This window comes from Rhinolophus sinicus, chromosome 6, assembly GCF_057876585.1.
Source record: "Rhinolophus sinicus isolate RSI-liver-muscle chromosome 6, RSI-T2T, whole genome shotgun sequence".
NCBI classification, from domain to species: domain Eukaryota; kingdom Metazoa; phylum Chordata; class Mammalia; order Chiroptera; family Rhinolophidae; genus Rhinolophus; species Rhinolophus sinicus.
This window is the reverse complement of record NC_142506.1, coordinates 36,873,670-36,888,161: the sequence shown is the minus strand read 5'-3', so window position 1 is coordinate 36,888,161 and position 14,492 is coordinate 36,873,670. Positions and strand designations below refer to the sequence as shown.

Genomic DNA, 14,492 nt, shown 5'->3' with positions numbered 1-14,492 from the left:
CCCCCCCCCCCCCCGCCCCGTTCAAGCTGGTATTAGGAGCCTTGCGCTACCCCCGGTTGCTGGCCATCGGCCATTCACACTGGCCACCGGCCGCTCTTGGTAGCACACTCCGACCTCTGGCTGCTCATGCAGCCTAGCTCCAGGGAGAGCCGTTGTTCACAATCTTAGCTGTAGAGGGCACAGCTCACTGGCCCATGTGGGAATCGAACCGGCGACCTTGGCATTAGGAGCACTGCGCTCCAACCACCTCAGCCACCAGACTGGCCCAGTGTTACTTGTTTCTTAACACCACAAGGGGAAAGCAGCATTATAAAATAGCTGTTTGATACTTACCTGGCAGGGGAGATACCATGATCACGAAGGTGGTTTTCCCAGGGCGAGGCTTATCCGGATGTGCTGACCCCTGCGATTTCCCCAAATGTGGGAAACTCGACTGCATAATTTGTGGTAGTGGGGGACTGCGTTCGCGCTCTCCCCTAAAATAAAAAAAAATAATAATAAATAAATAAAATAGCTGTTTGTTCAGACTAAAGGATGTAGACATACTAGAAAATTCAAGGAAATTTCAGGAAATAGTACTGTGCAGACAGTACTCGGGAAAAGTCAGAAGCAAATGACTCCCTTTGAAAAGACTTATACCAAAGAGGGCTAACCTGAGTCCAGCTTCACATGTAAGCAATATGGAAATTGTTCTTGGTCCCCACTGATCTTCTCATCTACAAATATATACCGGGGTATCACTTTCAGTGGAAACATCTTTGTATTTGAAGAGCAAAGAAAATATATGTGATTAAAAGTCTTTTAACATTAAAAGTCTATGTTAAATTTAATATTTGGCCAAAAAAAGGTAACTGAATACACTGGTAATGATAAAGTGGTAAGATGCAGTGAATACACATGTCACAGAGGTACAGTTAACAGAAAATGATGGTAACACGTGGCGCTGGTTCTGTTCTGATGATACTAACATACTCAGGATGCTAGTGAAGGTGTAAGTTTTTCAATTTTAGGTGGTAAGTTTTGAGAATTCCATTTTATTCCAAAGAAGTCTTCCAAAAAAGAAGGGAAGAGTTCATTACTTGAACTTATTTATTATAGCATTAATATGTAATATTAATATTGTAATAATATGAAAAATTAGAAAACCACCTAAATATAAAATAATGGTTAGGCAAATTGTAATACATCAATGCAAAGGGAACATGCAGCCATTAGAAATTATACTTATATTGTATAGGTATTTTTCAACTCTTACACATTATATATGCATTGACGTGTCAAACTGTTTTACATGTGTAATCTAACTCAGTGTTTCTCAAACTTCAGTTTTGTATATTTAAATCTTCTGTTGGATTCCATGTATTGTCTTAAATAATTTGAATTATAATGCTGCTTAAATATAAAACATGGTAAAAGCTCCTTATGCTTAAAAAGACTTAACACTACTGTTGAAACCAATTTAGTAGTGAAATAACAAACCAGTAAAATATTAACTGAAAATACTCATTTAATGTGAAAAATGATGTTTTGTTGAAGCCAAATTTCTAACTCTTAGTGTAAATATATCAGTCCAGCAGGTGCTTTCAGTATGACAAACCTACACAGCTGGGTACCATGAGATTACTCAATTCTCATCATGTTGCTCTGTTTAGGCCACTATGAAATCTGTTTTTACTACAGTGATCAGGACATTGTTTTGTTTTAATTTGGCAACATATCTTTTAGTATTGAGACCATCTCATTTTTTTCTGATTAGCCCCAGCCAATGGAAGTAATACTGTGTTGCCAACTAGACTGTTAACACAAACATGGAAGTGAGTCCTGAAATCTTTTGGCAGTAGTGAGTTACAAGGTGGTCATCCAGGTGATTCAAATTATGCTCATACTATATGATGTGTTTAAAATGAAAACAAAAATGAACTCAGCATGCTGATGTCTGACTATATCTGTAGGTCTATGAACTCCAACTGATCTAACAAGTATTATTTTGAACTACTAGTTTGTGCTATCTGCTAGACTCTGCCACTGGGGAGAAAACATGGGTCTTAATTTAATTTTGTCACATCCCACTGTTAGTCTTCTGGTTCTCGATACCACCAAGCATGGTGAGGAAAAGAGAGTGAGTAGCCCAGGTGTTCAGGGAGGTAGCAGTGAGAAGGCTTGTCCAGGTGTGGAGATCTGATTTAGTTCAGTTTGTATTGCATGCAGTCACTAGAGAAGGATCCCTTCATGCCAGTGTTTCTGGTGCAGAGTTTTAAAAATTTCACTGCACTAATCTGTGAATTGGGTAAGGATAGTGCATGAACCTTTGGAATGGGGATTGCCAGATTAAGTTTCCCAATTCTGGGCTGATGAAGTTGTTGGCAGAATCCTGAATTGAGACTAGACATCCTCTCTTTCCTCTCCATTTCCTGACTGTGACATGTGAATCTCTTGTTTATCTTTTTAATTTAATTTAATTTTTTAAAGTGTGTTTTTCCAAGACCCATCAGCTCCAAGTTAAGTAGTTTTCAATCTAGTTGTGGAAGGCACAGGTCACAGTGGCCCATGCGGGGATCAAACTGGCAACCTTGTTAAGAGCACCGGGCTCTAATCAACTGAGCTAACTGGCCACCCCCTCTTTTTTGTGTTTTAGAAAGTTAACTTTCTCAACAATTTTTCAGAAATAATATTGTATGAAATAGGTGGCCTTTAGAATACTCGCTGTTCAACAAATGGTTGTAGAATAACCAAATTTGGAAAAAAAAATACTTACTGCACACTACTAAAATAAATTCCAAGTGAATTAGAGGGTTAAAAGTAAACCATGAAATCAATGATTACTATACAAAAACATTATTTCAAGTTTTTAAAAACTTTGTAATAGATAAAATAGGAAACAAAGGAAGTATTTAAATATAGGTAATTGATCAGATAATGTAGATCTATACAATGGTCTGCCATATTCATTACATGTTCTTAAAGTATATTTGTTGACATATTATGGAAAGGTGCTCATAATATATTATTAAATAAAACAGTTCATTACATAATTATACAAGGGCTAAGATCTGTTACTAGGTTATAGACACTGTTAAGTTCTTTACAGGTTTTTCATTTAATGTTCGTGTATATACGTTTAATATATATAATATATATTCAATAATATATTAAATGATATATATATTATTGAATATATATTATTGAATATATATATATATCTTTAATATATATATTCATTTACATATACATTTATAGAAGACAGGTTTTCTTGTAATACTTTTTAATGTTCTTATTGAGGTGTAATTGACATAGAATAAACTACATACTGTGTTTCCCCCAAAATAAGACCTAGCTGTACCATCAGCTCTAATGCGTCTTTTGGAGCAAAAATTAATCTAAGACCCGGTCTTATATTTCATTATTTTATATATGACCTGGTCTTATATTAAAATAAGACCCAGTATTATATTATACTATAGTACAGTATACTATATATACTGGGTCTTATATTAATTTTTGCTCCAAAAGATATGTTAGGGGGCCAACCTGGTGGCTCAGGCGGTTGGAGCTCCGTGCTCCTAAAGCTGAAGGCTGCTGGTCTGATTCCTACATGGGCCAGTGGGCTCTCAACCACAAGGTTGCTGGTTCAACTCCTCGACTCCCGCAAGGGATGGTGGGCTGCGCCCCCTGCAACTAACAACAGCAACTGGACCTGGAGCTGAACTGCGCCCTCTACAACTAAAATTGAAAGGACAACAACTTGACTTGGCAAAAATCCTTACTGTTCCCAAATAAAGTCTTGTTCCCCTTCCCCAATAGAACGAAAAATGAAAAGAAAAAAAAAGACGCGTTAAAGCTGATGGTCCAGCTAGGTCTTATTTTTGGGGAAACACAGTATTTAAAGTAATACAATTTGATCAGTTTAGGCATTTAGCCACACTAGTTAAACCACAGACAAAATCAATATAATAAACATCACCCTCAAAGTTTCCTTGTGCCCTTTGGTAAACCTCCCTCTTCTTATTCCACCTCTACTACTTCCCCACAGTCCCCAGGAAATCAATGATCTGCTTTCTGTTACTATAGCTTGCATTTTCTAGAATTTTATATAAGTGGAGTCATACAGCATATACTTTTTTTTGGGTGGGGGGGGGTTCCTGTTTTTTCCCCTCAGCATAATTATTTTGAGATTCATATATTTTGGTTGTATCAATAGTTCATTACTTTTTATTGCTAAGTATTAATAGTATCCTGTTGTATGGCTGTACCACAATTTGATTGAAGTAAATTACATGTGACATGTCCATCTTCATTACTGAAGAGAGTTATACAGCAATTTACATAAAGTTTATAAAGCAACAGTGCCTCTGTTTTTTTGTATGAAAAATAACCATTGGGTGTATAAGATCCAAATTTAATGATTCTTGGAAGGGTAGTTCCATTGTAGTGAGGATATGCAGAGGAGAAAACAGGCTCTCAATGAAAATTGAGGAGAAACTCAGGAGGAGCTTACAAAGACACTCTGTATTTGTGATTCTGGGAAATTTCAAAGGTCTCTAGATATATCACATAAAGGACTACTGTAATATTAATTTTGGATAACCTGTTGATTGAGAAGATTATTAAACTGGATATCAGAAGATATGCATTGTAAGTCTACTTGTGCCATCTACTAGCTATATGACTTGATTCAGTCATATCACCTCTCTAAGCTTCATATTTCATATATAAGAACTTTAGATCTGCCAGGCCTGCTAACTATGTAGTGTACATTGTACTCCCGAGAAGGGGAGCCATCTCGTTAAGGGAAGGGAGGAGCGGGGTTGAAATCCAGTGTACTCACTCTAGAGCAAGCTTTGTGCTGTAGCATGAGGCTATATCTTTCACAGCCTGTTTAAAATTCTCAGAGTCCCATCTATTCATCAAGCAGTGCACAGCAAGGCTAAGTCTTCTGGAGGAGGGTGTTGTAGGGGAGAGACAATTAGCTCAAAGATGATGGATAGGCAACAGTGGCTCTGTCTGTGCCTACCTCACAGGATTGTTATGGAGAACAATGATATGTGTGTGAAAGTGCTTTGAAAAGTAATGTTACATAAATATAATGTCTTGCTATTTGGTATTCATCTGTGGTTTATTTTAGGGTAGATACAACAAGAATTGAATACTCCATTCCTTTAAGAGAAAACTGGGCACTACCATATTTTGCATGCCAAGTTGCTGCACTTACAGGCTATTTAAAAAGCAACTTAAATACTTATGGAGAGGTAAGATACAAATTTATTTGTCAAAGTTAATTTTGATGTATTATAAATGTACATAATTTTAAAGCTAATCATATTAAGGGTTAAGTTAAATTCAGTGAAGCCTAATTATGTAATAAATAGTTGGGTAATCTTGTTATAAATAACACTTATTCTGTAATCTGATTGACAGTAAATTATTTTTAGGAGAAAGGAGATGTTCTATTGTTTTAGTGCTGTTACTTGATAAATACATATATGAAGAATATCTTATTTTGAAAAGTAATGTCTTATTGTTGTTTTACCATTTCTCTCACTTCTGGAACATTGATGGCCTTTAAGTATCACAAGTTCAAGAAATATTAATGAAGATATAGAGTGACTACAAATGATTACAATGTTAACTTCTGTGGTAGCACTGCATATTTTCTGTTTATACTGTTTTCTGTGGCTGTGGTATAGGTAGGTTAGTGAGTTTCAGACGATAGTCCCATGTAGTTTACATTTGTTTTTGTTGCCATAAACCTATTTGGCAGTGCGGTGAAGTTTACAGACTCTCAGAATAATGATTTTAAATGCATAAAATAAAATAAATGTGATTATAAAGGCAACCAATTATATTGAAATTAACTGAAACACAGCAATCCTTGGACAGTCTTCATATCTTGTGTTAAGAATTCTTGGCTAGAAAAAGGCCAAAGGGACCAAGGAAAGGCTTTTATTGAACTTGGTTGTCTGGGAAATAAGATGCACTAATTGGTTTCTTTCTTAAATCTTTGCAAAATGTACTCTTCTCTCCTTTCAGTGATGACAAATGTTCCAAGTATAGCAAACTTTTTATTTCATTTTTATAATTCTAGTGTCTCCCTTTTTTAATGTAAAATATCTAACACATTTCAGATTTGTAATTTTTCCTTTTGTTGGATTTGTATAAAGAGCTTTCTGAGCAAGAATATTTTCTTTAATCATCAGGGAGTCTATAATTGAGTGTTTTCCTGTTAGATTGTCCAGCCTTCTCTTCGGGAGGAATAGTTCTTCAATTTTTGAAAGAAGAGTTTAATATAGCAAAATGAACTGTCGAAGCTTCTTTGTATATACCATTTTTTGAACTAAAATAAAACTTTTGCCTACAAAAGAGTTTAAGTATCTTTTTAATAAAATTATTATTATTTATTTTAATTTAAAAGTTTTGCAAAAGGTAGTGTGATATGTAAACTTAGTTTTTCCTTTTATACCATATTTGATATTTTCTGAATATCTTTTTCCTATTGCCAAGTTATGTATGTATTCTAATATTTTTATTGTAACTTTTTTAAAATTAAAAAAGTAACACATACACATTACACATACAGTTTAAAAAATTCAGTCAGTGCAAATAGATACACAGTGAAAGGGATATTTTCATCTAGTTGTTTACCAAAGACCCTATACTTTTTGAAGGATCCAAGAATAGGTTATACTCCTATTTTAAGTTACATTTTCTTTCTCCTTTTTTATTTAACCACAGTGGTCTTTTTCTGTTTTCAAAGTACTCATCACATTTTTCCTCCTTACCTCCCTCTCTATCTCTTTCTTTGTTAGTAATAAAATAAAGAGGAAAAGTTGTATTTATCATTTGTTTGATTCATAATAGCCGTTAATCTGGTACTCAAGAGTACACAACAAGAGCAAAATATCTATATGTAAATATTAAAAGGGATAACAATGTTAAGGATTTTTTTTTTTTTAAATGACAGGAAAAAGCAAGTTAACCATGGTGTATTCTTAACCCTTCAGCTTAACAACTCAATTTTTTGAAAAGCAAAACTGCCCAATTCTTCAGTTATGTTTGCCCCCCCACCAACCGCTTTCTGTGTGTGTGTGTGTGTGTGTGTGTGTGTGTTTTGAAATCTAAAGTCTGTACCTGAATTAATAATATTGTACCAATGTCAGTTTCCTGGTTTTGACGTATTAAGGTCATGTAAGACATTGTCATTGGAAGAAGCTGAGTGAGGGAATTCTCTATACGATTTTTACAAATTCTTATGAATCTTAAAGTAAATTAAAAATATATATATGTATTTTTTATGTTAACTTTTTAATATATACTCCTTTTGTGGGGGAAGAAGGATGTATAGTTGTATAAATTTTGATCACGTGTAGATAGATTCAAGTAATTATCATCATAATTAAGGTATAACTGTTCCATCACTACAAAGAAACTGCCTTAATAGTCACATCTTTTCCCGAATCCTAACCTCTGGCAACCACTGATCTCTCTATAACTATAATTTTGTGAAAGGTTATATAAATGAAATTATATAGTATATCATCCTTTTTTCATTCAGCCTAATGCCCTTGACATCCATCCAAATTGTTACATATATCAGTAGTTTACTCCTTTCCATGGCTGAGTAGTTTTCCAGGAACATGTATGTATTAATCACATATTTTGTACTCTACTTCCCATTCTTGAAGCTAGATCTCATGGTCCCAGTTGCATCAGGATATCTAAGCTCAGATCTTTTGTGCGGTTATCGAGCCATCTGGAGACATCTGTGGTTGATTACTGAAACCCATTTAATGTATCACTTAAGTAATATATATATAAAAGGCTCCCAATAAAGGCATAGGTGAAAATGAAGTGAGCAAGATAAGGGGTGAACAAGAGTGCACAGAATTTTGAAAATGTTCAGAGAAAAGAAAAACTCAGCTAATTGTCCAGATTGTGTTTGACATATATTTTTCATTGTATATTTCTATTTTATTTTCACTGCATGTTCTTAAGTAATTTGAGAATAAACCTTTGAAATTAGCAGTTTGTTTCATTATGTTGTAGCTTTTCTTCTGCATCAAAGTACTCTCCAAATGGCCAGTAGGTTAGTTATGCTAGATTTAGATCTGAGCCTTTGTTAATTTCAGTAACTGGATTTTCTGTTGATGGTGGTTTCAGGCCTGGTTATTGCAGTTCTTATTGTTCCATGTTAGAAGATTTCCAGAACACTTTCTCTTATAGCTGTTATAATCTGAGGAACAGAAATTTATGTGTTCTATACTGCTGAGCCTTTCTGGGCCTTGTGGTTAGTATTCTTTGACCAACTGATGGAAATTTTCTATTTCTTGTATTTTGTTCTCTGGTCTTAATCTTCTTAAGGATGCTGGAAAATTCTTATATCTGCTAATGGCCTGAGGTATTTCGCTGGAATTTATCACTGAGTATAGTCAGTTGAGTCTGAATAATTTAGAGAACACAATTCTTATCTTCGGTTACTTGACTTGACCCTTATTGTCCTTTTCCTTCACTGTTCTTATCAGAACGTAGTCATTTGACACAATAGCTGATGGACGAATTGGGAATGAAAAAACAGATACCTAGAAGAAGTAGACACTGTTGTTAGAAATATGCTGAGGGACAGTAGATTTCTCACAGACTTGGTTTCTCACTAAAGGATCACTTAGGAGCTGACATTTGGAAGGACAGAATCGATTTCAGCCAGACATTTTAGGCAAGGGCAATGAAATCATGTGTTTAGTTCTTCAGCCAGAGGAAAACAACTAAGAGTTTTATATGGTTGACAGTACAAGCATTGGGGAAAGGTAAGGCCACACTTTTGATGAGAGGAAGTGTAAAAAGCATTGGACTTTTTTCCATGGGTTGTAGAATAGACTGAGACATAAACAGACTAATTAAATGGAAACTCTTAGGAAAATATGAAGCACTATGGAAGTGAAAATATTTTCTAGGGTGAAAGGAATTACTTTCACAATAATAAAAGCCCACCAGAGCCAAGTCTAGTAAAGGCCACCATTTTCTTATATGTATTACTTTACCTCTTTGAGAATGAAAGAAAATTGTACTGAATTTTATTTTTTCCTTTGTCTTCCTGAAATTCTCAATGTGATGTTAAACTTTGAAGGACCAGTGGTTGATCTTAATTGTTTATGTAAGGATTTACTAATAATTATGTGATTTAAAAACAAAGTTTCAAGAATTATGTAGTTTAAAGTTGAACCAGCTACCACTTTGAAGTAACAACCTCATAGATTTTTTTACAGTAATAAAGCTATTGATATTTAGTTTCTTTCTTTTGTTTTCTCTAGAGGTTTTGCTACTTATTGATGAGTGCTTCAACTTACACGTTTATGATGATGTGGGAGTACAGCCATTATCTCTTGTTTCTTCAAGCAATATCTCTGTTCTTACTAGGTAGTTTTTCACTGGAACAAAGTGACAAGGTATTACGGCATTTTGAAATTATAATTTCTAAATCCAAAAAATAAATATTTTTATAGTGTTGCATCTTCAAACCATTTAGATTTTAAGCCTTATTTGAAAATGTTTTAATAGACTCTGATTTATACTTTGCAAAAGATTGCAAAGTTCATTCTCCTCTGTCCCTTTTAGAAGCACTTTGAAAATTCCCTTAAACTTGTTCTGCTTAACCAGAGTCACCCTGTGGTTCCTCTCCATTTTTAGCTATTTCTCTTTCTGTTTTTGTTTAATTAGAAAGAAAAATAAGGTGAAATACAGAACATGTACAAAACAGTATATCTATACTGTATATATAGTATTAGAATAAAATTTGAGTATTTGACGACCTGAGCCAAGAAGTAGAGCATTTCAATACCCCAGAAGCCCTTCTAACTCTTCCCCAGAAGAGTTAGTTATCCTGCTCCCTCCCCAGCAGAGGCTAACTGTCCTGAATCTTGTTAGTTCTTTCCTTTTTTTTCTTTATGGTTTTACTACCTATGTATCCCTAAAACATATGTTGTATATACTGTATTGTTTACTTTTGCCTGATTTGCTTTTGAGATTCATCCATGGTGATATACAAAACTATATCTCGTTCATTTGTATTTATTTATATATTCTATTGTTGGTGGACATTTCAGTTTTTTCCAATTTATTGTTCATGTGCTGTTATAGGCATTTTATACATGTCATGTGGCATAAGTACCACATTTTTCTATACCTGATAAAGGAATTACCAGTCAAATGATACATGCATATTCAATCTAACTAGATACCAAGTCTTTCTCCAGAATGGCTGTATCAGTTTATACTCCTGCAAGAGGTCTTTAAAGGTGCCCGTCAACATTTGGTTCCTTCTGTTTTTTCATCTTTTTCTCTTTTGCTATTTCTTATCTTTATTTATAAACATTTATTAAGTATTTAATACCTTGTCCAAACCAGATTTTAGGAATCTTCTTACTTTTCTCTTTTCTTCATCCCATATACTCAGGTGGTCCAGAATACTTGTGAGTACCAACATTTAGGTTATTAAAATAGAATTTAATATAATCATTAACCAATTATAAAGTCATTCACTTGCTAATTGAAAGGGTAATAAGAACCTGAAAGTATCATAGAGCTAGCAACTGTAGGAAGCAGCTACTACCCCTAGAGCTGAGGGAACAAAGAGTTTAGAATTATTAAAACTTAAAGGAGGAACCCTGGAAAGGGGTCTACTCAGCTTTGCTTGTGTCTCAGAACTGGACAGAAGAGCCCTGTAGAAATGGGACCCAGACCTCTGAGAAAGGAGTTCTGGCCAGCTGCCATTTGGGTCTCTGGGGCAAGAGAATGCATTAAAGCTGGTTATTCAAGGGTTGGAAAAACTTCAGCTGCATTCAGCAGCCTCATGAAGGAATTGCTCTCTTGGAGTGAAGAAGCATCACTGAGATGATGCTCACAGGACCTGCAAGCAGACAGGAAGTAATAGGAAGGAATGAGCTCCTTCTTTCTCCTCCAACCTGTAATCTCTCTTGCGTTTTGTTGGAAGAGATTAATAGGAAGCCAACCGGAAAAGCAGAAATGTAGATTGGAGAGAGTCCCATCCCCAGCGTTATGAGGCAGGGGATAGAAGGATAAGTTTGGAGCTAAGAGACAGTTAATAACTATAGAACCAGCATCCAAAATCAGGAAATAGAACATTATCAGCACCCAGAAGATCCCATTGTGCCCTCTCCCAGTCATAGCTTCAGCCTCCGAACAGTTAGGTATCTTTTGTTTTGTTTTGTTTTGTTTTGTTTTGTTTTGTTTTGTTTTGTTTTTTAAATGGTCCTCTCCTCTTTAGGGATTTTTATTTCGGGTTTTATTGTGCTTTTCTTTTTCTTTCTTTTTTTTTTTTTTAATTTTTCACTTTTAGCACTCTGCCTTTTGATTTATTTCCACCTACTGCCTATATTTTGTCTTAATTTTCCCTTTCTAAAAGGAATTAACTTTATGATAGATTAAATTATACTATTAAGTTTTAGAAAAGAAATCTACTGAGACATATAACTTTCCTGGGAGATCTTCTGATAGGACATTGAATTTAGCATTTTTATGCTCACTGTTCAGTGGACCAAATGCAAAAATATTTCTCTAGTGCTACATCTCATGGTGGTATGTTTTCACTGGGTAGATTTGGGGAACTTCTGCTAAAGATTATTATTTTCAATTTGTACAGTTTGGTGTACCATAGATGGATAAGTGAAATTAAGTCAGAGCTTGGCACTAAAGGTTTTACCAGTCTGATTTAGATGTCCGTGGTTTTAAAGCTTTTAGCTTTGTTTGCAAGAGTTCTTTCTAAGAAGGAAGTAATAAATTCATTACATTATCATAACATTAAAAATATGGATTGAACATTTGCACAATACTGTCCTAAATTATAATAGACCATTTACTTTATAATTATAGTCAAGTCTATTCTAAACAAAACTAATGAAAATATGTACAGTGAAGTTCATTTTATTCTCATTCATTTTATTTTTGTCCCAACAGGTTCATGAAGTTTATAAAATCTATATATTTTCTCTCTTTCTGGGATATTTACTACAGTTTGAGAATTCAGCTTTCTTGGTGTCTCCTTTATTAAGCTTAGTAGTAGCCTTAGTGCTCGTTAAGTGCCTTCAGGTAATTAGAATTGCTTTTTTTATCATTCTTATGGTGAATTTTTTAATTGTTAATTTTTTATACCTTCTTTGTCCATTTGTTTCCCCTCCCCCACAGCTAAATGTGAAGAAAGGAACTTTTGTAGCTAAAATAATGAAAGTGATTAATTTTTACCTGGTATGTACTCTGACAGTGACATTGAATATTATAATGAAGGTAAGTAACTCTGTCTGAGATTCATGTAGTAAAAATTAAGTAATGAAATATTGTGGATTAAAGTTTAATGAGAGTAATGAGATAGCAAGGTAATATAGTTTGTACAGTATAATTTTGAGTTGACCAATGATCATGCTAGCATATTAGGTGAGAAAATAGGATTATGATTCTTTTCTCAATATACTTAACAAATACATATACTTTATTTTTCATTTAATTTAAAATGTCATCATTACCCAATTAACATTAAGTGATATATGGATCAAATTGAGATGAGTCAAAGATGTTCGGAAGAGTGGGTAAGTTACTTACGCCAAGTGGGATAAGATTGAAATCTTACAATCCCATAATAGTTTTATGCTTGAGTATAAGGTAATGTGTTTAATTTATGGTGATAAATCCCCTTGCTTCATAGTTATACCATGTGTTATTTCATTCCTATTTTTGGTTTTGTAGTCTTCCTGTGTTTTCTCTTTCATATTGCTATAAGTATAGCTAATAGTTCTTTGTTGTAATTAGCGTTTTTCCCCTCCAGACATTTGTCCCACACAAAGAAAATGGGTACATGCTGAAATTCCTTGAAGTAAAATTTGGACTAAATATGACTAAGTAAGTTTTAAGATTATGTAAATTTACCTAACTCTACCACTTAGAAGATAAAGAACAAAAATAATCAAAGGAAGAAGTATACACCTAGTTACATACCAATTAGGAAAAAAATAATTTGGGCTGTTATAATATCTAAAAGAAACCTGACATTGTTTTCTCTCATTAAAAAAAAAATCTCATTTAATATACTTAAACCTTAATAGCATCACAGTATTTTGAAGCTACTTTCTCCCTTCATGAGGAACAATAATGTAATCTAATGTCAGGATAAATGGCAGATTAAGAATGAATAAAAAACTACGGTAATTTTAACCATTACATCTAGAAAATGCTTACAGTAAAAAGGGTGTAGCATAAAAAAGCGGTGGACAGTAAGATATTTATTTCATAGTAAAGAATCTCGTCTAGGGGTAATACTAGTGGATTGGATCAGAAGCTGACTTTTTAAATTCAAGAATAGTGTTACACTTTTTTTGTTTAATGCATTTTTAAAATTTAAATGAAATGCATGGTTTTATGTACTGACAGACTCTATTTGCATAACAGAAAATATATTTTTACCTACACATTTCTCTAGTTCATATAATATACCTTAGAACTTTATTATCCTTTGCTGTGATTACATGGGATTTTAGATACTGTGCATGGAATTTCATGTTGTGGTATATCACAGTTAGTAAAGTATTTGACACTGTTTAAACACTGCAGAAATCTTCTGAAGTATAAGTCATATATGGATGTCTAGTACTAAGATAAAAGGATCCTTTAAAAGGCCAGCTGCTCCATAGGGGTAGGGACCATGTCCTTTTCAGGTATATCTGTGGGCCTGACACAGAAGGCAATTGGTAAAAACTGGTTGCAAACCTCCATAATTGACTGGCCTTTTCACTAACTTTCCCTTTAACCTTGGAAGACTCTAGAATGAACCTAGGTTTAAGGGCTGCTTTTGTCCAGTGTTTCTTAGTTGATGTTTTGTAGTGCCCCTTTGTTTAGCGTGTCAGGTACTAGATTTGCTTCACAAACTAATGCACTGGGTGTTTTAAGAGTAAGACGTGGTCCCTGTACTTTGGCCATCTCATTATATAATTTTTGTACAATTAATAACATGGGTGGTATAAATAGCACATGCCTTATCCTGAAATATGCCAGTTAGATATTAGGATTTGAAGTTCACCAGAATTTCAGAAAACATTTCTGTTGAGACAGACTTTCAGAAGCACTAAAGAAATCTTAATAAATATTTGTTGGATGTGCAGGAAACTCAGCCAGAAACTCTGGGAGAATACAAAAAATGACTGCAATCTAACACATGATAGATTGCATTAAGCACTATAATTGAGGTATAAGTAAAATGTTATGGGAATGTGGGGAAGGAAAGATTAAGACTGGGGGATATGGAAAGAATATTTGTTAAATTGGGATTTGAATTGGACCTTTAAGAATTAATAACTTTAATAGGCAGATAAAAAAGAGATACATTTGTTGTAGGTACAAGATATTTTGATGACAGCCTCTTTGATATAGCTGTATTGCTATTTGACACATAGTGAAACTAACCATTTATTCTAAATTTAGTGATTTGTGAAGCAGAC

The 14,492-nt window shown here is 34.0% G+C and overlaps 1 protein-coding gene and 1 pseudogene across 17 annotated transcripts in view; both read left to right on the top strand.

Moving 5' to 3' along the window:
• Positions 1-14,492, top strand: part of DPY19L4 (dpy-19 like 4) — a 73,721-nt gene that overhangs the window by 29,800 nt on the left and 29,429 nt on the right. For 12 of the 17 annotated variants that reach the window (XR_016021517.1, XR_016021516.1, XR_016021518.1 and 9 more), the window contains 4 exons: positions 5,123-5,246; positions 9,303-9,437; positions 11,965-12,291; positions 12,827-12,900. Coding sequence is in view for 14 of the 17 variants with exons in the window: in XM_088799045.1 (XP_088655171.1) it covers positions 5,123-5,246; positions 9,303-9,437; positions 11,965-12,291; positions 12,827-12,900 (660 nt within the window). In the remaining 3 variants the exon portion in view is untranslated. The remainder of the gene's footprint in view (positions 1-5,122; positions 5,247-9,302; positions 9,438-11,964; positions 12,292-12,826; positions 12,901-14,492) is intronic. The other 5 variants (XM_019713357.3, XM_019713356.3, XM_019713358.3 and 2 more) reach the window with 4 other exon arrangements.
• LOC141567989 (U1 spliceosomal RNA) lies at positions 326-479 on the top strand (annotated as a pseudogene).